The 24555-nt window shown below is 39.2% G+C and overlaps 2 protein-coding genes across 2 annotated transcripts; both read right to left on the bottom strand.

Annotated features, from left to right (window-relative positions):
* Positions 1-1125: 1125 nt before the first annotated feature.
* LOC106824257 (olfactory receptor 5H2-like) lies at positions 1126-2055 on the bottom strand. The gene has a single exon (XM_014830456.2). It carries the CDS (start codon positions 2053-2055, stop codon positions 1126-1128), a length of 930 nt encoding a protein of 309 aa, XP_014685942.1.
* Positions 2056-21543: 19488 nt separating this feature from the next.
* Positions 21544-22491, bottom strand: LOC106845698 (olfactory receptor 5H2-like). The gene has a single exon (XM_014864067.1). It carries the CDS (start codon positions 22471-22473, stop codon positions 21544-21546), a length of 930 nt encoding a protein of 309 aa, XP_014719553.1. The 5' UTR covers positions 22474-22491.
* Between the last annotated feature and the right edge of the window lie 2064 nt (positions 22492-24555).

Raw genomic sequence — 24555 nt, 5'->3', positions numbered from 1 at the left:
GGCCTCGGTGGTTTCCGCAGGAAAGTGCATGCAGTTTCACTGTTGAGAAAGGAAGGGCAAGGGAGGGCCTGAACATGAGACACTCATACTTAGAGTATGGAGTGAGATGGAAGCTAACACTGAAGGACTTTCAGGGCACAAAACGTACAAACTGTTGCTCATTTTCATGTCTTTCACAGCCACAAACTAGGCACTACATCATGTCTTCTTAACGTTATTAGAAGTTTGGTAGCATGCATTTTGAAGCCCTCATGTCCACAACATGTTCCCCCAAAATTTGCATGCTACTGATTAGTAAAATTAGTAAAAAAAAATAAATAAATAAAGAGTGAAATTCAACATGTCCAAATAAAGTGGAATGAAAGACTATTGCTGGCTAGCAGAATTCCTGGGATTTGCCTCTGTTCACTTGAACACAAACCTGCCTCCACTGTGGAGTTAAATGTAATATGAGTCCTCAGGGTGCCCAGCTGTATTCCTACATACCTTGAGGGTATGATGTTAAGCAAAATAAATGAGACAGAGAAAGGCAAATGCTGCAAGGTTTCACTCAAATGTCAAAGACAATAAATACAGGGATAAAGAGACTAGATTAGTGGTTACCAGAGGGAAAGGGAGTTGGGGGGTTGGTGAAAGGGATAAAATGGCACATACTCATGTTGATGGATAAAAAGTAGACTTCTAGGGGTGAGCACGATGAAGTGTATTCAGAAATTGATAAACGATAATATATACCCAAACTTACACAATCTTATAAACTATTATGATCTCAAGAAAATTACTTGGGAAAAAAATATTGTACTCAAGTCCTGTTCAGAAGACCTACAATATTTTAGTGCTTAATAATTTATAAAGCTACATTGAAGAATATGCAAAGCATCTTTTTGTTTGTGTTTTGTTCCAATTATTCTAGTATGACATGAGCACTTGTTTAAAATTCTTTATATTTTTTAAAAATGAATACAGATATTTTAAGGAGTATATTACTGCTAATACCGTAAGTCATTAAAACACTAGGGCAATTACAACTGCAAAAACTTTGCACACTAACCAAACAGAACCACATCTAATCTGCACAATTGTGTGACTGTTTTAATAAAAAGAGAACAGATATTGGTGTGAGATCTAAACATTTCTCTTTAACATTTTTGCCACTGAATCTATGACTTTCTTATTTCTCAGGCTATAGATAATTGGATTTAACAAAGGAATGATGACAGTGTAAAATAGAGAGTCCATCATATCTTGGTCATCTGCTTGTGTTGATCCAGGGCGCACATACATGAAGAGAAGAGGGCCATAGTATAAAGAGACAGATAGGAGATGTGCTCCACAGGTGGAGAAGGCTTTCCTGATGCCTTGTATAGACTTTCTTTTTAAGATTGTAAAGAGAACAAGTGTATACGACACAAGAACTGTCATGATGGTGAACACTTGTATTGACCCAGAGGAAATAAAAACCATCAGAACATTAATTGAAGGGTCAGTACAGGAAATCCTAAACAATGGCTTGATGTCACAGTAAAAGTGATGTATTATGTTGTAATTACAGAAGGTTAATCTGAACAAAAAACCTACATGAATTAAGGAATGAAGAAGGCCACCTAAAAAGGACAAAACTAATAGCTTATTGCATAGTCTGTTGGTCATAATCACAGGATAAAGTAAAGGTTTGCAAATGGCCAAATAGCGATCATATGCCATTGCTGCCAAAAGAAAACATTCTGTGGTTGCACTGAATGCAAAGGAAAATAATTGTATCACACATTCAGAGATAGACATCATCTTACTCTTGGCAAAGAAGTTGACCAGAATCTTGGGGGTCACTGTGGATGATATCCAAGCATCCATGAAGGCTAAACTTCCAAGGAATAAGTACATGGGGATGTGAAGGTGAGGGTCATTGCAGATGAGTGCAATCAGTCCAAGGTTTCCCACAATGGTGATGAGATATATCACCAAGAACACCAGGAACAGGTGGATGTGCCACTCCTGTTGAAATGAAAGTCCTGCTAGAACAAACTTTGTCAGAAATGTTGCATTTTTAGCATCCATGTCATTACTGGGTGGCCCCTGAAAAGAAATGCAGTAAGTGTAAAAGAACATTCACTAAGACTGTATAAAATAATTGAGGGGCCAGCCCCAGTATCTTAATAGTTAAGTTCGGCATGCTCTGCTGTGGTAGTCCATGTTCGGTCCCTGGGCACGGACCTATACCACTAGTCTGTTCGTCACCATGCTGTGATGACAGCTCACAAACATAATAGAGGAAGATTTGTAGCAGATGTTAGCTCAGGGCAAATGTTCCTCAGCAAAAAAAGAAAAAAAAAATTAATAAAACAAAATTGGAGGGAAGTAGTTGAAATGAAACCATACACTATTGATAATGCACTTAATTTTGTTTACTACTACTCTAATATATGGAAAGTAACTTGGGGAATTGATGTACTGGAAAATGCAATTATTTTGCTTCACAAATATCAGGAATTAACAGATTTAGGAAAAAGGAAAGAATTTCTAAACATTAGCTCAATTTATGGAGACATTTGTGTGTATTAGGGAAATTCTGTGTCTGGGACGCAGGTGAGTGTCTAGGGAAATGAAGTCTGAATTATTATGAAATGAATTGAATGCAGTAGAAAGGATCTTGAACTTTATTCCTAAAGTAATAGACAGGTACTTAAAACTTTTACGACAAGGAGTGGCATGGTAATGCATTCTTAAATTAAATATTTGGTAGTATAGAAAATATTCTGCAGGGAAGGGAAACTAGATACAAATTAGGAAGCTTTTACTCTTGTCCAGTGGTTCCCAAACAAGATTACACATCAGAATTGTCTGGAGAACCTTTTGTACAAAATATAGATGGCCAGGTATTGCTGTAGAAATTAATTTAGTGGGACAAGAATAAAGTCTAATAAGCTGCATTTCCTAATTGCCCTACCTTGATTCAAATGCATGTGAAGTTCTTAGTCTATGTGAGATATGATATTGAGATATGGGGAGTGATGAGGAGGAGAAATAGATAGATAAAAATAAATCAGAATGTAGAATAACTAGGACTCAGTGACATATTAGATGTGAAGAGAATGGTCAGTGAGGGAGAAGGGGACACTTGGTGACTGGTAGATGGTCATCAAAAATTTAGTTTGAAAACTCAGATGCAGTGGCCAATTTGTGGAGAGAGCATCTGAACATAGAGGTGAGTTAGCTTAGTTGTATGAGGCTACTAGAGCTTAGTAGAAACAAAGACTTAGGTGTCATTTGGGTAGCTGAAGGCATACTTATGGATGACCTATCCCTATTGTTGAGAGTGCATAAAGTAAAGAGAAGAAGGGCATGGAAAGAAACTTGAGGAAGTTATATTAGAGAGGTTATGAATTAGGGGGCCAGCCCAGTGGCATAGTGGTTAAGTTCGTTATGTTCTGCTTCGGTGACCCACGGTTGCTTGTTTGGCTCCTGGGCATGGAGCTTCACACCACTCTTCAAGACATGCCATTGTGGCATCCCACACAGAACAACAAGAAGTACTTGCAACTAGGATATGCAATATGAACTGGGGCTTTGGGGAGAAAAAATAAATAAAAGAGGAAGACTTGTAACAGATGTTAGCTCAGGCCCAATCTTCCTCACGAAAATACATTATAAACTAGATATGTGTCACTTTTAGACAGCTAAAAACTGATCCTCTTTTCCAGCACATGCTTCTTGGTATCAGACAAAGGCCACCACTTGCTCCCAAAGTCAGAGCCAGAAGCTCACTTTCCCATCCCCCTTGCACTCGGAGTGAGGGACTTGATCTAGATTTGACCAAACTCACCTACTCTGGGTTTGGAATATGGATAGAGGGAGACAAAGGGACAGGGAAAAAAGAGAATTTTGCTTGCAAAGTCAGCCAAGGCGGCAACACCAAGACCCCAGCAAGTGCATCGTCCTGCATCCACACCAACAACACTGATTACAGTGTGAGCCGTGCCATCCAGAGCTCAGCAACAGAGACAACAGCTCTTATTGAGCTGGTACAGGTACAGGTTCCTTCTAGTGCTGTTCATTTTTCAGTTGATTCCTCCAATTTTCCTGAAATTTCTATTTTAGAGTCAATTTCCATTCAACTAACTGGTGTCCAGTTGCAATCAAGAGCCCTGGCCACGACCAGAGATAGGGAGAGACCAGAAAAGGATACTGAGCAGAGTGACCACAGAAACAGGAGGGAGCCTGGACAACTGAGTGCTGTGCACTTGGAGAAAGAAAAGATGCTCAAGCTCATGATGAAGTAGAGTGCCAATCACAAAAATGAATGCTGTGGGAGAACAAGGAGTGAACAGAGATCAGTGAGTCTAGGAAATAAAATATTTTAGTGTCTTGGGGCCAGCCTGGTGGCGCAACAGTTAAGTTCACATGTTCTGCTTCGCTGGTTTGGGTCCCGGGTACGGACATGGCACCGCTTGGCAAGCGATGCTGTGGCAGGCATCCCACATATAACGTAGAGGAAGATGGGCATGGACGTTAGCTCAGGGCCAGTCTTCCTCAGCAAAAAGAGGAGGATTGGCAGCAGATGTTAGCTCTGGGCTAATCTTCCTCAAAAAAACATACATATATTTTAGTGTCTTTAGTGACAAAAGTTTCCATTTTTTGATGGAGGTGAGGCCAGAGAATAATGAGAAGCAACTGGGAAACACAGTGCCCAAGGTGAGGGGGATGTTTTTGAGTTCTCCAAGAAATGTGGAAAACTGTTGGCGTGTGTCCACCACCTGTAGACAAAAGTAATTTTTTTTCCAATAGAGCATCTTACTAAAATTTTTCAAAAGAGAGGAGAGGAGAAAAAGAAGAGACAGGGATTGGAAAGAGTGGAAAGTGGAAATTTGAGTGAGTGAAAAAAAAGAGAGGAAGAGAGTAACAGAGACATAGATGGATCGGTGTGGAAAAGAGAAGCCAGTGCAGACAGTGGAAATGTCTGAGAAAGACTGAGGGGAAGGAGTGGAAGGCTCAGAGGTTGGGGGTGAATCTTTGTCTTAAGCCTGGTTTCCACTAAGAGTTGTGAACACTGAGAATCCTTTCCTTTTCTTTTAGTCAGAATTTCAAGTTTATTTTCCTATGGAATTTGTGTATGAAAGAGATTTTCATTTTAAATTTTACCCTAGAAACTTTGCACTGTTCATTGATATACCAGCACTATTTGCAAGTTCTTTCTATATTTAAAGTTGTTTTATCTTTGTTATTACTGTCATTAGAACTGCCTTGTCCAGAAATTCTGCTGGTTTTACTTGAGAAAATTTTCTTCTCCACCAGCTTTATTAGCAGAATAAAATTAAGCCAAAGATTAGAATCTAATTCAGGTAAATAACCAATGCCAATAATTGTAGTTGTCCAGTGTATTTTTATTTGGAATGGGCTTCCTTCCATGCAATTCCAAACCACTAAATAATAAAAAATCCTCAAATTCAACATCTGGTTACTTATTAAATCATAAAGCTGGAACAAGCAGTGGAGGGACATTTTCTGCGTATTTTTTCTATGTATGTATTTAAAATATTCAGTGAAATTATCGTTGGAAGTTGGTGAATAAATAGAAGAGCTAATACATAAGTGACTTACCTTAAAAGTTTAATCAGAGAATGTGATTAATTAAAAAAATAGGCCTTTGAATCAGAATAACAAGAAAGATTTCTTAGGTAGGAAACATATGACATGATATTTAAATCCAGTGTAAATTGTTTAACATTCTACTTCTCTGAAACTTATCTTATGAAGTTATTATGTAATGTTATAAAGGTAATAAATCATTGAGAGAACAAGTCAGTCTTACATACAGATATTTTGCTTCTCCAAATTTAGACACAAAAATAAGCTATACAGATAATTACTGTTTTACATTTTCACATGCTTTTCATGACACCTTGTAAATCAATCAAATTTTATTATAAATTATACACTATTTTGACTATTTTATATAAAGAACACTAATAGTTATAGAATTCATGACTCTCTTACCCATGTCTTGTAGAAATTGTGCAGATACTCTCAATACATTAGGTTTTCTAGAGTAGAAATATATGCAAAAGCACAGGAATGACAAAAACTTGGGTAGCAGTTCCTTGCACACTGATTCATTTTGGAAGCTTCATTTCTCAAGCTCACAAAAATGTGGTTTATTTTAATTTGCTTCTAAGATGAGTCAACCAATTATATAACTGTGCATTTTTGCCAGAAGAGGAAGGAATGAAGAACTGAAATTCCCCCGACAGCACCAAAGGATTCCCTTTAGGACAAAGCTAAGCTGTTCTTCTGGGCATTATGGATTTGGACATGTGTGAGAAGTCCAGGTTGTCCCACAGGGTATTACAGACTCTGAAATCATAACCATCAAGTCCTTGTAGAAAGTGCTAGATTTAAAGATTGAAATTGGACTTTATGCTGCTGTTTTCAATGACAGATGACTCTTCTGACGTGTTTATGCAAACTCAAGGTTACCTATAAATTTTGATGCTCTGAGTGCTTTGATCAGCATGGTCTTGTCTGAGCTAATCAGATATGATTTTAATGAGGACAGAGTTCTAGATTCCCTTCAGGAGCCAACTCCAAGAAAGTTGTCCTCCTCATGCAAACTGAAGCTCATATTCATAACTTTACCTAAATCTCCACTTTAAGCTGAAATCCAATAAGAAATGTTATTAGGCAAAGGTCAGGGGAGAAGTAAAGAAAAACAGAGCAAAGGGCCACACTGGGAGGTGGCCTAGATCAGAGCTTCCCAATAATGCCTGTGTATCTCCTGGAGGTCTTGTTAAAATGCAGATTCTGTCTCAGACGTCTGGGTGGCATCAGAGAGTCTTCATTTCTAACAAGGTGATGCCTGCAGACATGTGCCATCCTCAGGGCCTTCTTCATTGGAGGGCCTAGATTATCGGAAAGCTAGATCCCTGGAGAAGCTCAACATGGTCAATGGAGCTGGCACGCCAAGAGAGAAGCAGGAGGAGCCAGGTGGGGCCAGGGAGGCCAGCCTGGGTGGGATCACAGGAGGCCAGGTCAGGGCGCTTGTTCTTTATCCCAAATTGAAGGAAAACTAGTGAGGGATTTTGAACATTGCACAAGGTGTTCATATTTGCCTTTAATCGTTAACAGAGAGGTTGACAAGGAACATTCATTCAGAAAAATAATGATATTATTTATATCAAAATGCTATAATGTTAAAATAGCGAGAGTTTAATTTCATATCTGAAGGGTAGAAAAATGTTTAACCTCTTTTTGGGACTTGATTTTACAGTGAGGGGGAAAGCAGAAGGCATACTTTTTGGTAGACTTATTAATCAATTATCCCAGGAGCATAGAATTTTTCTACTGAAAGCCAAAAGAAGGAGGAAAAAAAAAAAAACAACAGAGGTAAAAGAAGATTCACTGTGAAAACCAAGCAGATGAGTGGAGAGAGCAGTAAAATGTGCAGAGGTAGCTTCAACATAACCCAAACTTGACGTAAATTTACTGCCCCCTTCAATTTAGTGCATTATCTCCTAACTCACTTTGTTGACTGTGAGTACAGAGGTCTACATTGCTGCTTCCAGTATGAACAGTCTTTCAACTTTAGTCATTTAATAGGTGGGTCATGATATCTCATTGTGTTCTTCATTTGTGTTTACTCAATGACGAATTATACTGAGCCTATTTGTGTATTCTGTTTAATGTATATATGTCTTGTTTAGTGAGGTGTCTGTTCAAATTTTTTGCCAATTGAGTTATACATTTTCTTATGATTGAGTTTTGAGAATTTTCCGCATATACTGGATACAGGCGTTTCATCAGATACATGATTTGCAAACATTTTCTCAATAATCTTGATCTTATTTCCATTCCACAAGATATCTCACTCATTCATTATGCTGACTGGACCTAGTGAGCAATGAACAGCAATTACTCTAGCCTTATTGGTAGACATTTGCATGCCAGAATGTAAGAAATAAATCCAGCAAAAATTCAGCGCCCATTGGTCTCTGTGAAATTTCTAGAGGTCCAGTTGTGTGAGTCATGTGGCGATATCCCTTATAAGGTAGAGGATAAGTTGTTGTAACCCTCCTGCAAACAAAAAAGAAGCACAAGACCTAGTGTCCTCAGTGATTTTTGGAGGCAACATCATTTTCATTTGGGTGTATACTTTGACTCAATTAACAAGTGACCAAAAATCTGCTGGTTTTGAGTGTGGCTCAAAACAGGAGAAGGATTTTGGAAATCTCTAGGCTGCTGTGCAAGCTGCTCTGCTACTTAGACTATGTGATCCAGCAGAAACAATGGTGCTTGAAGTGGTGGTCGTAGATAGGGATGCTGTTTGGAGCCCTTGGTGGGTCTCTATAAGAAAATCACAAGGCAGACCCTTAGGTTTGGAGCAAAACTCTGCAACCACTGCAAATAATTAGTGTCCATTTGATAAACAGCTGTTGACCTGCTACTGGACTATAGTAGAGACTGATGCTTAAACATAGACCACAAATTTCATGGGGCCAGTGGTACCTCTCATGAACTGAGTGTTAAATGACCCATGAAACCATGAATTTGTGAGGGCACAGCCACAATGTCACCAAAAGGAAGTGGTATATACATGATCTAGCCTGAGCAGGCCCTGAAGGCACCAGTAAGTTTCATGAAGAAGTGGCGCAAATATCCAGGACCCCATGTCTGCTCCACTGGCTTCTCTATATCAGCCTGCACTTATGGCCACATGGGGGGTTCTCAGTAATCAGTAGACTGAGGCAAAGATGACCTGGGCCTGATTTACCAATGGTTCCACAGGAAATACAGACATCATTCAAAAGTGGACAAATACAGACACTGTCTAGGAGATCCCTGAAAGAAAATTGTGAAGGAAAATCCTTCCACTGGCAGAGCTTAGAGCAATTCACCTGGCTTTTTCACTTACCTAGTAGGAAAAATGGCAGATATGAGATTATGTAGTGATTCATCCACTTTGGCCCACGGTTTGGATGGATGGTCAGGGAGTTTGAAGCAATATTACTGGAAAATTGATGACAAGGAAATTTGTAGAAGAGGTATGTGGTTAGACCCCTCTAAATGGGCAAAACATTTGAAGATATTTATGTTCCATGTGAATGCTCACAATGTGAAGTCAGCAGTGGAGAATTTTAGTAACCAGTTGAACAGAATGACCCATTCTATAGACTCCAGTCAACCTCTTTCTGCAGCCACCCCTGTCATCACCAAATGTGCTCATGAAAAAAAGTGGTTATTGTGGCAGGAATGGAGGATATGCCCAGACACATCTACATGGACTTCCACTCATCATGGCTGACTTGGTTAGGCCCATTGCTGAGTGTCCAATCTGCCAACAACAGAGGTAAACACAGAGTCCCCAATATGGCACCATTCATAGGGGTGATCAGCCAGCTACCTTGCTGAAAGTTGATTATATTGGGTAGATTACAATGTAATGGAAGGGCAGTGTTTTGTTCTTACAAAAGTAGACATTTATTCTTGATGTAGATTTGCAATCTTGCACGCGATGTTTCTGCCAAAGCTCTGTCCATGGATTTACAGAATTTCTTATCTACTGTCATAGTATTCCATGCAGCATTGCTTCTAATCAAGGAACTGGCTTCACAGCAAATGAAGTGTAGCAATGGCCTCATTCTTATACAATTCGTTATCTTACCATTTTGCCATCATCCTGATACAGGTAGTTTGACAGAATGATGGAATGGCCTGTTGAAACTCTGTCACAGCACCACCTAGATGACATTATCATGCAGGGCTAGGCCAGGTTCTCTAGAAGGCTGTATATTTTCTGAATCAGCATCCACTACTTAGTACTGTTTCTCCCATAGCTAAGATGAACTGTTTGTTCTAGGAGCCAAGTGATGAAAATGAGAGTGGCATCACACACTATTACCCCTAGTTACCTGCCAGCATAATTTTTGCTTCCTGTTCTCATGGACTTATGCTCTGTGGGCCTAGAGGCCTTAGATCCAAAGGGAGGAAACCTTCCATCAGCACACACAGCAATGATCCCATTGAGCAAGAAGTTAAGATTGTGTTTAGGCCACTTTGTGCTCCTACACCTCTGAATTATCATGCAAAGAAGAAAGTTACTGTGCTGGTTTGTATGAATGACCCTGACTACCAAAAAGAAATTGGATTACTCCTACACAATGGAGATTAGGACAAGTACATCTGAAATTCAGATCACCCAGGGTGTCTCTTAGTAGTACCATTCCTCGTAATTAAGGTAAATTGGAAAACACAACGAAACAATCCAGGCAAGACTTCTAATGGCCCAGACACTTCAGGAATGAAGGTAAAGAAAAATGACCAACTGAGATGCTTGCTGAAGGCAAAGGGAATATGGAATGGATGGTTGAAAAAGGTAGTGACAGGGAGTTCTCGTCAAGATGGCGCTGTGAGCAGACGTTGAACTCGCCTCCTCCCACGAACACAACCAGGTTACAACAATTTTGAGAAGAATCACCCTGGATTGAAAACTGAAAACTGGATAAAAAGAACCCCCACAACAAGGGACAGTCCTGACGAAAGCAGAATGATGCGGTGTCGGTGAGCTGAGGAGTCGAAAGAAAGATTTCTTGGACTCTCAAGATCTGGCAGTAGTGCTCTTTTATTTAGAGAACAGTGTGGAATAGCATGGGGACAGGACCCATGGGCAGTCAGGCTGCTGTGTGGGGACAGGGCCCACAGGCAGGAGGAGCCTCTGCTGCCCTGAGTTGAGGGTTAGGGCTAATTGTATAAGGCATGGATATGTGAGTCATCTCTTTACAAGACAAAGGAAAGAACATGAAAAAAAGTTAAAATGGTATCAGTGCAGGTGGGGTCTGGTCATTGGGTGATCCCATGACTTTTAGACAAGAATCAAATCGGATTAAGTAAAGGTCAGAAGCCACCACCCTAAATCAGTTACGGGAGATTGCCAGACAGCAACCAACTTAAGTTCTTGCCTTCTCCATTAAGAGTTTCTAGAGACAAGGTCATCTCTCTTCTTCCTGGTACAGAGAGGGAGGCACCTTTTACAGATAGAGATTTACCTTGCAAATGTAAATGTGTCCCAACAAGGGCAAGTTCCATTCCCCAGAGCCTCCCTCCCTGTCCCAGTTTATTGAAAGCAATCAGCCCCAAACAATCCTGATGCCGAAGAGAAGAGACATATCCTGGGGTGGCCAATTTCAGGTCCCTACAAGGTCATCCCCCCTTCCTTCACAAATGCAAATATCTCTCAAAGAGCAAGCAAATTCCAGTCCTCGGAGCCTGCTTCTCATCTGCAGTTTTAAAAGTAACCAGCCTAAAATCCTCATCAAGAAGAGGCAGTAAATCTGGCCAGAAAGGAAAAAAGCCACCTTTGGGAGTAGCGGAGCTTCTCAGCTGGCCAGGCGGGAGCGAACCTAAGGTACGCAGCCCTCCCTGGAGGAGTGAGGTCCAGAGCGGGGGCAATACTGCTATAACCATCCTTCGGTCTCAGCCCACCTGAGATGGGGGTCTTATTGTCTGGCTTTGCTGGCTATTAACTGCAGCGAGGACACCCCAAAAGCCGAAAAGATCCAGGTCTTAAAGGGCCCACGCACAAACTCACTCATGACAGCAACCTAAAATCACCAGAGAGAAGGCTGACTGTCCTTTGGTGAAACAAGACTCACCTGGTGGGCTCTGGGGGCATCTTGGTGAGAGGAGGATCCTCTCCTGAGACTGAGACATTGGTGGGGGCCATTGTTCTGATCTGGTCCAGGCATGCTGATACGGACACTGGTGGGGGCCATTGAGGTGCACCCCTTGGGCTGTTAGCCCAGGGGTCTGCCACACCCACTAGAGCACAGATTTAATCCAGTTCAGCCAGGGCAAGCAACCCACCCTAGGGACTGGCCCCACCTAACAGCAAGCCCTCAGGCTACTTTTCAGCCTGCATTGACTGAGTGCCTTGATCCTCTCTGGGGCAGAGCCTGTGTGAGGACCAGGTGAACTGTGGGGGGCATTGGGGCAGAGGTGGGGGCCTCTGCAGTGTGGCAGTGGAGTATGCTCCAGGGGGTTGAGAAGTGTGCACAGACCAGGACTGTGTTGATAGTATATGTGGTCTGGAGCGGGGTGAGGCTTATCAGCAGCAGAAGACTTGTGCTTCACAAATAGCCATAAAAAGGATCAGCCCCACCTTCCAAAACCTGAAACAACTGAGTGCCTCCATGCCAAGGGCTAGCCCCACTCAGCTGCACTCCTAAGAGAACTGACATCAGCCTTTTTGGCCTCAGGCCTATCACAGCTGTACGCCCCTGAGCTTAGCAACCAGCTACATTGGGTACCAACCCAATTAAGAGGACACTTGCAATAAGAGTGTGCTAATAGACTTTGTAGCCAACAGTACTGAGGCCCCTCCAAACTGGATTTACAAACAGCTGGCCAGGGAAGGAAAGATCAGACTCCCTGGGTACCTGCAGTTGGAGAAACCCTGCCACAGCAGAAGAACACAAGTATCCCACAAAGGGGTCACTCCTGGTTCTTATGGTCTGGTGACGAGAGGGAAGCACACTGTTGGGCCTCATAAGGCATCTCTTACATAAGGCCACTTCTCCAAGATCAGGAAACATAGCCGACTCACCTAGTACAAAGAAAATAGCACACAGAAAGAGGCACAATGAGGAGGCAAAGGAATACTTTCCAAGCCAGGGAACAGTACAAAACCCCAGAAAAAGGACTAAGTGAAACAGAAACTAGCGACCTCCTTGACAAGGAATTCAAACAAAATATAATGAGGATGCTCACAGATATTCAGAGAAGAATGGATGAACACAGTGAGCACATCAGCAAAGAATTGGAAGATATAAAAAAAAAACAATCAGAAATGAAGAATAGAATACTGGAAATGAGAAATTCACTAGAGGGACTCAATAGCAGAGTAGAGGAAGCAGAAGAACGGATCAGCGAGCTAGACGAAAGATTAGAGGAAATCACCCAAGCAGAAGAGAAAAGAGAAAAAAGAATTAGACAGAATGAGAACAGTGTAGCGGAACTCTGGCACAATATCAAGCGTGCTAACGTTCGGATTATAGGGGTCCCAGAAGGAGAAGAGAGAAACAAAGGGGCAGAAAATTTATTTGTCGGAATAATAGAGGAAAATTTTCCTCACCCGAGGAAGGAAACAGACATCCAAGTTCAGGAAGCACAAAGAGCTCCAAACAAGAGAAGCCCAAAGAGGCCCACACCAAGACATATTATAATCAAAATGTCTAAAATTAAAGACAAAGAGAGAATCCTAAAAGCAGCAAGAGAAAGGCCACAAGTGACATATAAAGGGAAGCCCATCAGTCTGTCAGTGGACTTCTCAGCCGAGACCCTACAGGCAAGAAGAGAATGGCATGACATATTTGAAGTGTTAAAAGGAAAAAAACCTACAACCAAGAATACTCTATCCATCAAGGCTGTCATTCAGAATGGAAGGAGAGATAAAGAGCTTCCCAGACAAGCAAAAATTAAAGGAGTTTATCACCAAGAAACCAGTTCTACAAGAAATGCTGAAGGGACTTATTTAAGTGGGGAAGTAATGACCACAAAATGAGATAAAAGAAAGAAAATTATCAAAAAACCCCAAAACAACAACAAGATAAAACAGGCAATAAAATCACTTGTAAGGTAAAAGTATAGTAAAGACAGCAGATCAACTACCTGTGAAGATAATCTGATGGTTAAAAGACAAGTGTACTAAAGTTACCTATTTCAATGATAAGAGGGTAATGGATAGACACACACTAAACAAAAGACTATATATGATGTGAAAAACATATAATGTAGGAGGAGGGGAGAGAAAAAGTAGAGCTTTTAGAAAGAGGCCAAGCTAAAGAGTCTATCTACTCAATAAAGACTGTTATATGCATAGTGTATTAAATAGGATCCTCATGGTAACCACAAACCAGAAACCTATAACAAGCAGGAAAAAAAGTAAGACAAAAGAAATCAAACATATTACTAAAGATAGCCATCAAACCACAAGTGAAGAGAGCAAGAGAAAAAGAAAGGAACTGAGAAGAACTAGTAAAACACCCCCCAAAAAAGGAAAAATGACAAAATGGCAATAAATACATATTTATCAATAGCTACTTTAAATATCAATGGATTAAATGCTCCAATCAAGTTCCACAGGGTGGCCAACTGGATAAAAAAACAAGATCCATGTATATGCTGCATACAAGAGACACACTTCAGACCTAAAGACACTCACAAACTGAAAGTGAAATGATGGAAAAAGATATTCCACGCAAATGGCAAAGAAAAGAAAGCAGGGGTAGCAATACTTATATCAGACAAAATAGACTTTAAAGCAAAAACTGTAATAAGAGACAAAGACGGGCACTACATAATGATAAAGGGAACAATCCAATAAGAAAGTATAACACTTGTAAATATCTACACACCCAACATAGGAGCACCTAAATATAGAAAGCAATTATTAACAGACATATAAGGAGAAATAGACAGTAAAACAATAATAGTAGGGGACTTTAACACTCCACATGCACCAATGAATAGATCATCCAAACAGAAGATCAATAAGGAAACACTCGCCTTAAAGGACACATTAGAGCAGATGGACTTAGTAGATAAATACAGAACATTCCATCCAAAAACCACAGAATACACATTGTTTTCAATTGCCTGTGGAACATTCTCCAGGATTGATCACATATTAGGCCACAAAACAAGTCTCAATAAATTTAAGAAGATTGAAATAATACCATGCATCTTTTCTGACCACAAAGGTATGAAACTGGAAATCAACCATGGAGAGAAAGCCAGAAAAGCCACAAAAATGTGGAGATTGAACAAAATGCTACTGAACAATGATTGGGTCAATGAAGAAATCAAAGAAGAAATTAAAAAATTCCTGGAGACAAATGAAAATGAAAACACGACATGTCAAAGTCTGTGGGATACAGCAAAAGCGGTTCTACAAGGGAAGTTTATAGCAATTCAGGCCTACCTCAAAAAGAAGAAAAATCCCAAATAGACAATCTAAAAGTGCATCTAAAGGTACTGGAAAAAGAACAACAAACAAAGCCCAAAAACAGCAGAAGGAAGGAAATAATAAAAATCAGAGCAGAAATAAACGAAATAGAGACTAAAAAAAATAGAAAAAATTAATGAAACCAAGAGCTGGTTCTTTGAAAAGATAAACAAAATTGACAAAACCTTAGCTAGACTCACCAAGAAAAAAGAGAGAAGACTCAAATAAATAAAATCAGAAACGAAAGAGGAGAGATTACACCGGACACCTCAGAACTACAAAAGACAATAAAAGAATACTATGAAAAGCTATATGCCAACAAACTGGATAATCTAGAAGAAACGGATAAATTCTTAGAAACATACAACCTTCCAAAACCGGACCAAGAAGACATAGAAAATTTGAATAGACCGATCACCAGTAAGGAGATTGAAACAGCAATCAAAAACCTCCCAAAAAATAAAAGTCCAGGACCGGATGGCTTCCATGGTGAATTCTACCAAACATTCAAAGAAGACTTAATACCTATCCTTCTCAAAATCTTCCAAAAAATTGAAGAGGAGGGGAGGCTTCCTAACTCTTTCTACAAAGCAAACATTATCCTGATACCAAAACCAGACAAGGACAACACAAAAAAAGAAAATTACAGGCCAATATCTCTCATGAACATCGATGGAAAAATCCTCAACAAAATACTAGCAAATCAAATACAACAATACATTAAAAAGATCATACATCATGATCAAGTGGGTTTCATTCTGGGGATGCAGGGATGGTTCAACATCCGCAAATCTATCAACATGATACACCACATTAACAAAATGAAGAATAAAAATCACATGATCATCTCAATAGATGCAGAGAAAGCATTTGACAAGATACAGCATCCATTTATGATAAAAACTATGAATAAAATGGGTATAGAAGGAAAATATTTCAACATAATAAAGGCCATGTATGACAAACCCACAGCAAATATCATTCTCAATGGAGAAAAACTGAAAGCTATCCCTCTAAGAACAGGAACCATACAAGGATGCCCACTGTCACCACTCTTATTTGACATAGTATTGGAAGTCCTGGCCAGAGGAGTCAGGCAAGAAAAAGAAATAAAAGGGATCCACATTGGAAAAGAAGAAGTGAAACTGTCAGTCTTTGCAGACGACATGATTTTATATCTAGAAAACCCTAAAGAGTCCACTAAAAAACTTTTAGAAATAATAAAGGAATACAGTCAAGTTGCGGGATACAAAATCAATGTACAAAAATCCATTACATTTCTATATACTAACAACGAAGTTTCTGAAAGAGAAATTAAGAATACAATCCCATTTACAATTGCAACAAAAAGAATAAAATACCTAGGAATAAACTTAATGAAAGAGGTGAAAGATCTGTACACCAAAAACTATAAAACATTGTTGAAAGAAATTGAAGAAGACACAAAGAAATGGAAAGATATTCCGTGCTCTTGGATTGGAAGAATTAACATTGTTAAAATATCCGTTCTTCCTAAATCAATCTATAGATTCAACGCAATCCCTATCAAAGTTCCAACAACATTTTTTACAGAAATAGAACAAAGAATCCTAAAATTTATATGGAACAACAAAAGACCCCAAAGAGCCAAAGGATTCCTGAGAAAAAAGAACAAACCTGGAGGTATCACACTCCCTAATTTCAAATTATACTACAAAGCCATAGTAACCAAAACAGCATGGTACTGGCACAAAAACAGGCACACAGATCAATGGAACAGAATGGAGAGCCCAGAAGTAAACCCACACGTTTATGGATAGCTAATATTCGACAAGGGAGCCAAGAGCATATGATGGAGAAAGGAGAGTCTCTTCAATAAATGGTGTTGGGAAAACCGGACAGCCACATGCAAAAGAATGAAAGCAGACCATTCCCTTACACCATGCACAAAAATCAACTCAAAATGGATTAAAGGCTTGAATGTAAGACCCGAAACTATGAGACTTCTAGAAGAAAACACAGGCAGTATGTTCTATGACATTGGTCTGAGCAGCATATTTTCAAGTCCCATGTCTGACCGGGCAAGGGAAACAAAAGAAAACATGAACAAATGGGACTACGTGAAACTAAAAAGTTTCTGCACAGCAAAGGAAACCATCCACAAAACGAAAAGACAACCTAACAATTGGGAGAAGATATTTGCAAACCATATATCAGATAAGGGGTTAATATCCAAAATATACAAAGAACTCATACAGCTCAACAACAAAAAAACCAACAATCCAATTAAAAAATGGGCAAAGGATCTGAAAAGAGATTTCTCCAAAGAAGAAATACAGATGGCCAACAGGCATATGAAAAGATGCTCAACATCATTAGCTATCAGGGAAATGCAAATCAAAACTACAATGAGGTATCACCTCACTCCGGTCAGAATGGCTATAATTAACAAGACAGGAAACAACAAATGTTGGAGAGGATGTGGAGAGAAGGGAACCCTTGTTCACTGCTGGTGGCAGTGCAAACTGGTGCAGCCACTATGGAAAGTAGTTTGGAGTACCCTCAGAAAATTAAGGATAGATCTACCATATGATCCAGCTATTCCACTGCTGGGTATTTATCCAAAGAACTTGAAAACACAAAGGCATAAAGATACTTGCACCCCTATGTTCATTGTGGTACTACACACAATAACCAAGACTTGGAAGCAACCTAGGTGCCCATCAAGGGACGAATGGATAAAGAAGATGTGGTATTTATACACGATGGACTACTACTCAGCCATAAGAAATGACGAAATCCAGCCATTTGTGACAACATGGATGCACCTTGAGGGTATTATGCTGAGTGAAATAAGTCAGAGAGAGAAAGTCACATACCATATGATCTCACTCATAAGTAGAAGATAAAAATGACAAAAAAAAAAAAACACATAGCATTGGAGATTGGACTGGTGGTTACCATTGGGGAAGGGGGGAGGGCAAAAGGGGTGATTAGGGTCACATGTGACGGGATGCACTATAATCAGTGTTCGGGTGGTGAACATGATGTAATGTATCCAGAATTTGAAATATGATGTACATCCAAAAAAAATAAAAATCAAAAAAAAAGATTAAAAAAATAAGTAAATAAATAAAAGAATAAGGTAGTTACAAATACAAGCTGTGACCACACGACTGGTTACACAAATGAGGACTGCAATTTCTATGATTATTTACTCCTCAGTTTGGTAAGAATACATTTGAGTGTGCGTACATTTGTGTGTGTGCATGTGTATTTGCGTATGTATGCGTACATACGTACATACATAGCAAATATCTTTGGTTTGTTTCCACTCTTATGCTCTCCTCACGTCACAAAAAGTATTGACTTTAAATTGTGGTAATTAAGTATTGTTAGTTTTAAATCACATTATTTAAGTTAGCAGATATCAAAGAGAAGACTAAACATCACTCAAGTATTTAACCTCCTCCTCTGGGGAAGTGTTTAGTGCATTTCTGGTTGTATATAGCATAATTTTGTCATTTTGGACAGTATTCTGACCTTCCTATTGTCTTATTCAGAGTTTAAGTATGGTTTAAGGAATTTTGTATGGGTGCCACCTTGACAATGGGTGGACTTGTGCTGGTTCATTTTGTGTGTCAATCTGACTCAGCCATGGATTGTCCCGATATCTTTTTAATCATTATTTATGCTATGTCTGTAAGGGTGTTTCTGGAAAATATTAGTATTAAATTAGCAGACTGAGTAAAGCAGTTGGTATTCCCTAATGCTGGTGGGCATCATCTAATCCATTGAAGGCCTGAAAGGAACAAAAAAGCAGAGGAGGTTGAATTTGCACTCTGCCTGACTGGTTGATCTGTGACATTAATGTTCTCCTGCCCTGGGCTCTCATGGTTCTCAGGCCTTAAGGTATCCTGGAACCTATACCATCAGCTCTCCTATGATCAGACCTTAGAGCTACACCATCGGTTTTCCTGGGTCTCTACCTTGAAGACAGTAGATCATGGGATTACTTAGTCTCTATAATCATGTGAGCCAATATTTTATAATAAATGTCTTTAGATATACATATAGAGAAGATATAGGTAGAGATTGATATAGACTTATCTACATATTTGGGTTTATATACATATCTTATTGGTTCTGTACTCTGGAGAACCTTGAATGATACAAACACTAGCATACATTTAGTGAACTTCTTTCTTTATCTTGAAAAATTGAGGGAAATATCATGATGCAACTGTCAGTTGTTACTCTCTAAATCTGACTTAGAAGGTACCTTCTCCGAAGAGGCATTATATTATGATAGAATAAGGATTATCTTGTATACAAAATTTCTTTGAGAATGATGGTCCAAAAGTTGATCCAGTTTGACAATTAAATTTTCTAATAAACAGATGTTTCTCTCATTAACTTTATTGACATACAGCAATAGGGTTTTGATGGGCTATCATCACTGTCAATGATGGAATAATTCAATCAAAGAATAATTCACTCTAGGTGTATGATACGATTGTCATGAAAGAAACTTAGGAAGGTGAGCTGGCATGGAACAGCCATTCCAGGCCCAGTAATCACCTGGGCTCATTACAAGATTAAAAAAAAGAGTAATATACTCTTACTGCAAAGATAAGAAGCGTACTAAGACTTCTAAAGTGTAATCTAAAAAAAGCCATAGGCCAAAAATAGGTATTACACACGGCCATTTGTGTATTAAAGGAATAAACAAAATACTGAATATTTCAAATGAGGGAACATTCCTCTCCTGTTTCGGGTAATCTGGAAATGCATTCTGTGAGCTGTAACATTTGAGATAGACCCTGAAGAAAGGATAGCATCCCAATTGTAAAAGAATATGGAGGCATTTAGTTGGGGGCAGGCATTTTTGTGGAGTGACTTGTATTAACGGAAGCATGTACCTGAGAGGATGGTGTGTCCAGAAGGCTCACACAGCGTCCATCAAAAGAAATGTAGGGGAAGAGGCTTCAGACTTTAAACAGGTTTTATTGGAAAAGACTTCAAATAATGCCAGGAAGAAAACTCCAGGTAAATACTTATATATACTTGTATATATATTTATATATATATATTTTAACATATGTATTATATATATTTCTTTATAGATATGTAGATATGTTTATATATCAGGTAATCTGTACATACACATAAACAGATAAACATAAACTAATGCATGTATACATACACACAGTTCTAGATACATATACCATGTATGCATATAACCGATTAGAAATGACAATACTTCAAAAGTTACTAAGAGGAATGTGATTCAGTCAGAGGTCTCTTTATTAAGAATAATCTGGCAGCAATGTTCTGAGGTAAGAAATTATCCACAAGATGCAGGAGATAAGTTAGCAGAGTTTTACAGCTCACAGAGGCTGTTAGTTCTCAGGGTGAGGGTCTGAGTGCTATCAGCAGGAATGTGTATGGAAACAGTGATGAGAGAGGAAGGGCAGGGATGGACCTGAAGACGGTCACTCATTGTACTTAGAGCATGGAGTGTCACAAAAACAAATGTTTAATGACTTTTAGGCACAAAACATCCAAACTCTCTCTCATTTTCGTGTCTTCCCCAGACACCCACTTGGCACCATTACATCGTATTCTCTTAACATTATTTAAACTTCGGTAGCATGCATTTGAAGTCTGTCACTGTCAACAACACAATCCATACCCATGATTTATTACTGATTTCTTTATCTAATTAGTTTCCTTTTTTAAAAATTCTTGAAAGATTGAGAATATTTTCTTCCTATTCTGCCATGTCTTTTCCTCTCTATGCCCATCCAAAATAATTTCTGAAATCTTATGTCTTAGCTTTCTGAATTATGAAGCACTTCAGATTATCCTACAGACAGTTGAAAAGTGACTTTGAAGGCATTTTAGTCAGTAAAAGGTGACTCCTCCTTCTCATTACCCATGGACACACACTGGGCTAAGAGCATCCTCTTACAGTTTGGCCCACAATTTCCCTGTCTTAACTCTCTTCACATTTTTTTCTTCAATGTTTTCCCATTTCTTTTTATTTCTCTCTGTGATCTGTGAGTTGAATCCCCACAAGAAGTGAAACTCACCATGTCCCATATAAAGTGGAATGAAAGACCTTTGACGGCTAGCAGAAGTCCAGAATTTGCCTCTGTTCACTCCAACACAAACCTGCCTCCACTGTGGAGTTAGATGTGATCTGAGTCTCCAGGCTGCCAGGTAGTGTTACTGTCAAAGACATTATAATTGAGTCCTGTTTGGGAACTGCATTAATTTCATGCTTAATACATTTATAAAACCACAATGAAAACAGACAAATGTAAAATATTTTGTTTGTTTTTGTCCTGAATTATTTTAGTATGACAAGAACACCTGATTAAATTCCTTTGTTTTTGAGTAACATACACACATATATGAAGATGTTTTTAGGTACTCGCACCTTAATGCATTAAGATCTAGGTCAGTTATAACTACAAAAAGCTTTGCTCACTAACCAAAACCAAGCCATATCTAATCTGCACAATTTTATGACTATTTTAATACAAAGAGAACAGATAGTAGCATGAAATCTAAAAAATTCTCTTTAACATTTTGACCAGTGAATCTATGACTTTCTTATTTCTCAGGCTGTAGATTATTGGATTTAACAAAGGAATGATGATAGTATAAAATAGAGAGTCCACCATATCTTGATCATCTGCTTGTGCAGATCCAGGGCGCACATACCTGAAGGCAAGAGGGCCATAGTATAAAGGGACAGATAAAAGATGGGCTCCACAGGTGGAGAAGGCTTTCCTGAAACCTTGTACAGACTTCCTTTTTAAGATTGTAAAGAGAACAAGTGTATAAGAGACAAGAACAGTCAGAATGGTGAACACCTGTATGGACCCAGCAAAAATAAATACCATCAGAAAATTAATAGAAGGGTCAGTACAGGAAATCTTAAATAATGGCATAATGTCACAGTAAAAGTGATGTATTATGTTGTATTTACAGAAGGTTAATCTGAATATAAGACCAACGTGAGTTGTGACATTAAGAAGCCCACCAAAAAATGACAAAACTAACAGCCTAATGCATAGTCTATTGGTCATAATCACAGGATAAAGTAAAGGTTGGCATATGGCCACATAGCGATCATATGCCATTGCTGCCAAAAGAAAACATTCCGTGGTTACACCGATTCCAAAGAAAAAAATTTGTATCAAGCATTCAGAAAAAGAGATCATCTTATTTGTGGCAAAGAAGTTAACCAGCATCTTGGAGGTCACTGCAGATGATAAGCAAGCATCTACAAAAGCCAAACTCCCAAGGAATAAGTACATAGGGATGTGAAGTTGAGGGTCATTCCATACGAGAGCAATCAGAACAAGGTTCCCCACAATAGTGGTGAAATAAATAACCAAGAACACCAGGAACAGGGGGATGTGCCACTTGTGTTGATAAATAAGTCCTGAGAGAATAAACTCTGTCAGCAATGTTGCATTTTCCATTTCCATGTCCACACTGAGTGTTGCCTGAAAGGAAATGGAGTAAATGAAAAAAGTATATCACTGAAGATATACAATGTGAAAATACAAAAGAGGAGAGTTGAGGTAAATATATACACATCAGAATTTCCCCTTAATTTTTTTCATTACCTCTGTAATAGATGAAATCTATTTTTGGGGAATCAAACGTGGAGAAAAGTGTACTAATTTCAGTTCAAAAAATGTTCAGCAATGAACTTATTTAGAAAAAGGAAAGTCTTTTTAAGTATGTGCTAAATTTCTGGGGATACTATTGAGCTTGTTATGGAGATTCTGTGTGTGTAACACTGATGTTGGGTCAAGGGAAAAGAAGTTTGAATGGCCTGGTTAGTGGAATGAATACATTGGCCTGTGAAGGATCTTGAACTTTATCTTTCAGCGATTAACATGCACTGAAAACTTAAGAGATGTGGAATGGTATTATAAGGTATTTTTAAAAATAAATATATGGCAGTGTAGAAAGCAAGCTTCTTGGGGTGGAAATTGGACTCAGAAATACAAGTCAGGAAGCTGATATTCTTGTCCAGTGGATCCCAAACCAGATGACACATCAGAATGGTCTGAGCAAGTTTTTGTGCAAAATATAGTTTGTGGGGTACTACTGTAGAAATTACTTCAGCGGGTCAAGAATGGGGTCTAATATCAGCATTTTAAAAATGTTCTCCAATTGATTCAAATGCATGTTGAGTGCCTAGTCAATGAGTGATCTGAAATTGGGAGTGATTAGGAGGAATGAGAGATAGATGCAAAAGAATGCAGAATATAGAGTCACTAGGACTTGGTGACGAGTTACATAGGAAGGAGGTGGTCACTGAAAGAGAGAGCAGTATCTTGGTAACTGGGTAGATGGTCATCAAAGTTGAGATTGAGAACTCAGATGCTGTGGCTGGTTTGTGGAGAGAGCATCCTCTGAACATCCCAGTGAGAGAGCTTAGTAGTAAGAATCTACTAGAACTCGAGACAAATAATGTCTTTGGAGTTACTGGGGCAGCTGAATGCATATTTATGGTGGCCTACCTGTTGGATAGAGTGCATAAAGTAGAGAGAAGAAGGACATGGAAAGAAACGGGAGGAAGTTTATCAAAGAGTTTATAAAGTAGATACACAGCTTATATGAGATGGCCAACATCAGATCCCATTGTCTACCACATAGTCTTAGGGGCCTGCACATGTTACCACCACTCAAGAAGCCAAAAGAGCCAGAAGCTGACTTTGCCGTTCCCCGTGCACCTGGAGTGAGGGGACTTGACCTAGATTTGACAAATCAAACCCACTGAACCTACATTTGAAATATGGAGAGAAGGAGAAAATGGCACAGGATCACAGAGAATATTGGTTGTGAAGGCAGCAATGGGAAGAGACCAGCAAATGCATCCTGCACCCAGAACAAGAGGATTGTCAGTGTGAGCTGCATTCCATGTTCAGCAGCCATGACAGCGGCTCTCATTCAGTTAGTGATGGGACTTGATTTTGGCTGTTAGGTGGCTTCTTTGTTTTCTTCTTTTCTGCCCATTTTTTTCAGCTAATTCCTCCAATCTTTCTTGCATTTCTGTGTTAGAGCCAATTTCCATTCAATTAATTCATTTCTCGTTACACCCAAGAGACGTGCTTCTCAGCAAAGAAAGACTAGGGAGAGATCAGATGAGGGTAGTGAGCAGAGTGATCAGGGAAGCAGGAAGGAGACTGGACAGCTGAGTGCTGTGGACTTAGAGGGAAAGATGATCAAGAAGAATGAAGGAAAGTGCATGTCAGATGCCAATATAAATACTCTACTACAGGGAGTGACCAGAGTTCATTGAATGTGAGCATTAAGAGATTGGTAGTGGCTTTAGTGAGAAAATTTTCCATTTTTTGATAGAGTTTAGGCCAGAAGATCACAAGAAGTGAAAGGAAAACGGGTGAGTGGAATGATATAGAGAACTCCAAGAAATGTGGAGAACAGTTGGCATTTCTCTACTTCTAGAAACCTGTAGGGGTTTTTTTCCTCTGGAACATTTTAATAAAAGTTTTCACAAGAGAGGAGAGGAGAGTAGGACATGGAGAGGAGAGAGG

This window comes from Equus asinus, chromosome 5 (assembly GCF_041296235.1).
Source record: "Equus asinus isolate D_3611 breed Donkey chromosome 5, EquAss-T2T_v2, whole genome shotgun sequence".
Taxonomy (NCBI): Eukaryota; Metazoa; Chordata; class Mammalia; order Perissodactyla; family Equidae; genus Equus; species Equus asinus.
The sequence above is the reverse complement of the archived record's forward strand: the minus strand, read 5'-3'. Positions and strand labels throughout refer to the sequence as shown.

What these genes read in the sequence shown, in the direction of transcription:
- LOC106845698 (XM_014864067.1), bottom strand. Translation starts at nt 22,473, where the DNA reads ATGGAAATGGAAAATGCAACATTGCTGACAGAGTTTATTCTCTCAGGA.
- LOC106824257 (XM_014830456.2), bottom strand. Translation starts at nt 2,055, where the DNA reads ATGGATGCTAAAAATGCAACATTTCTGACAAAGTTTGTTCTAGCAGGA.